This window comes from Egretta garzetta, unplaced genomic scaffold (assembly GCF_000687185.1).
Source record: "Egretta garzetta isolate BGI_Z169 unplaced genomic scaffold, ASM68718v1 scaffold376, whole genome shotgun sequence".
Classification (NCBI taxonomy): Eukaryota; Metazoa; Chordata; class Aves; order Pelecaniformes; family Ardeidae; genus Egretta; species Egretta garzetta.
In genome coordinates this window covers 13725-15665 of record NW_009260017.1, presented here as the reverse complement: position 1 = coordinate 15665, position 1941 = coordinate 13725, and the positions used below count along the sequence as shown (strand labels likewise).

At 64.0% G+C, this 1941-nt stretch overlaps 1 protein-coding gene across 1 annotated transcript in view; it reads right to left on the bottom strand.

Moving 5' to 3' along the window:
* The window catches only part of IGSF9 (immunoglobulin superfamily member 9), a 23369-nt gene that overhangs the window by 8923 nt on the left and 12505 nt on the right, over positions 1 to 1941 (bottom strand). The window contains 5 exon segments of the mRNA XM_035896115.1: positions 8 to 210; positions 604 to 649; positions 873 to 1043; positions 1503 to 1587; positions 1800 to 1941. The exon segment at positions 1800 to 1941 is cut by the window's right edge and continues 28 nt beyond it. Coding sequence (XP_035752008.1) covers positions 8 to 210; positions 604 to 649; positions 873 to 1043; positions 1503 to 1587; positions 1800 to 1941 — 647 coding nt within the window.

Below are 1941 nucleotides of genomic sequence, written 5' to 3'. Positions count from 1 at the left end.
TGGGGGCGGCGGCAGATCTGCTCCAAGGGCAGGTGCTCCCCGACGTGGCTCTCGTACATGGCGTACCGGGAGCCAGCTCCGGCGATGCTGAGACCCAGGCTGGTGCCAGCCTTCTCGCCCCACAGCAGTGTCTGGCGCAGGCTCCGGTAAGGAGACGTCTGCAGCTTCAGCTTCACAGTGCTGTCTGGGCTACCAGAGCCACGAGGATGGCTGCAAGGAAGAAGGGAGCAGCTGCAGCACCTCTGTCCCAGCTCTGGCCTCCTCCAGCTGCCCCCCATGCTGGGAGAGCTTGTGCCGGGCACCTGGCAGCAGGTACTGTGACCTGCACCGCTGCTGCGGGCTCGACAGACCTGCTCCCGCGCCTTCTGATCCTTTCTTCAGCCAAAACTCCTCCCCAGGGGAGCCCTCCCCCAACGGCACGCCCTGACCCCAGCACCCCGCTCCCCCACCCCCTCTGCAGCCAGCCCTCAGCCTCCAATGGTGTTGGGGGACGGCTGCCCCCCAGCCTGTCCTGCCCCCAGCCAGCAGCAAATGAATGGTGGGGAGCGCAGCAAGACGGGAAGGAAGCGGGATGGGGAGTGAGCATGGCACAGCATGACTTACTGTGGAGGTGGAAGCTTCTTGCTGGGGGAGAAGACGAGTGGTGGATCTGGAAGGTCATGAGAACACAAGGGGATCATACAGCGAGCAACTCAAAGTGATGAGGAGACAGTGGCACCCACTCAGCACTACTACTGCCCCTGGTGAGCCCCCCAGCCCCAGGCTGGCCTGTCCCCTCCCCGGCACCGGGTCCTGCCACCCTGCACACGCTGCTTTGAGCTCTCCGGGAGCCCCAGGATCCAGGTGACTGCATCTGGCCAGCCAGCTCCTACCTTGCCGTCGCTTCTGGATGCGGGCGGCACGCCGACGGTTCATGATGCAGGCGGCCATGGTGCTGAAGATGACAGCCACGCTGAGGAAGCAGATCCCCCCGATGACCCCAGCCAGCACCGGCTGCGGGAGGAGCTCTGGCAGCTGGGTACGAGATGGATATACCTCCATGCCTGGGCCAGAATGACACCATCAGAGGCTCGGTTACCCACAGAACACACCGGCACAGCGGGCACAGCCTCCCTCACGTCACCAGCACCGCAGGGATAAACAGCAAAGCCTTGGCTCCCTCGCCCCTCGGGGCTGGTCTGCCTTCAGGCAAACCCGTGCCTTCCGCCGTGCCGGGGGCCAGGAGCGGGGATGCTCTGTGCAGAGCTCTCCTGCTACCCGGTCCGTGAGACTGAAGTCACGCTAGATCCGCACACGGAGATGGGTGTTCCCACGGCGTTAGCTTTGGGGGTCCTGCTTGGGGCACTGGTGTGTCCCCTGGTCTAGCAGCAGGGACACTTGGGGGTGGGAGCAGCATGAAGGGGTTTCCGTTTGGGAAGATCCTAGATCATGCTGGGCACTTTACACCTCCGATTTCTGTCCCCAGGGCAGGAAGAGCAAGTGGGTGGCAGCCCAGGCCTTACCTGCTGTGGAGACGTTCACGGTATTGCTGGGATCGCTGATGTAGCTGCCAGCAAAGGCCACCAGTCGGAACTCATAGAAGGTGTCCTGGGGTAGCAGAGGGCCATTAGTCTTGTTGGCACGGTGGCCAGCCAAGCCTCAGCCCACACAGCTGCAGAGCCGAGCGGTTCTGCAGCATCGCCAGATGCCCCAGCTCCAGGTAACAGCGACACAGCAGATCTGACACCCTCCCTTGCTGCATCCCCCCCCGCCCCCCAAGAGCTGCCCCACAGCCAGGGAGCACTCTGTGAGATTCCCACCTTGATGAGTCCTGGCACCAGGACCTGGGTCTTTGTGCTGGGGATGGAGCGGTCCAGCACCTCCCAGCCGCCCTTGTCCTGCCGCAGCTCCAGCGCGTAGCCGCTCAGCGCCAACCAGAACTGAGCCGGGGGCTCCCACTGC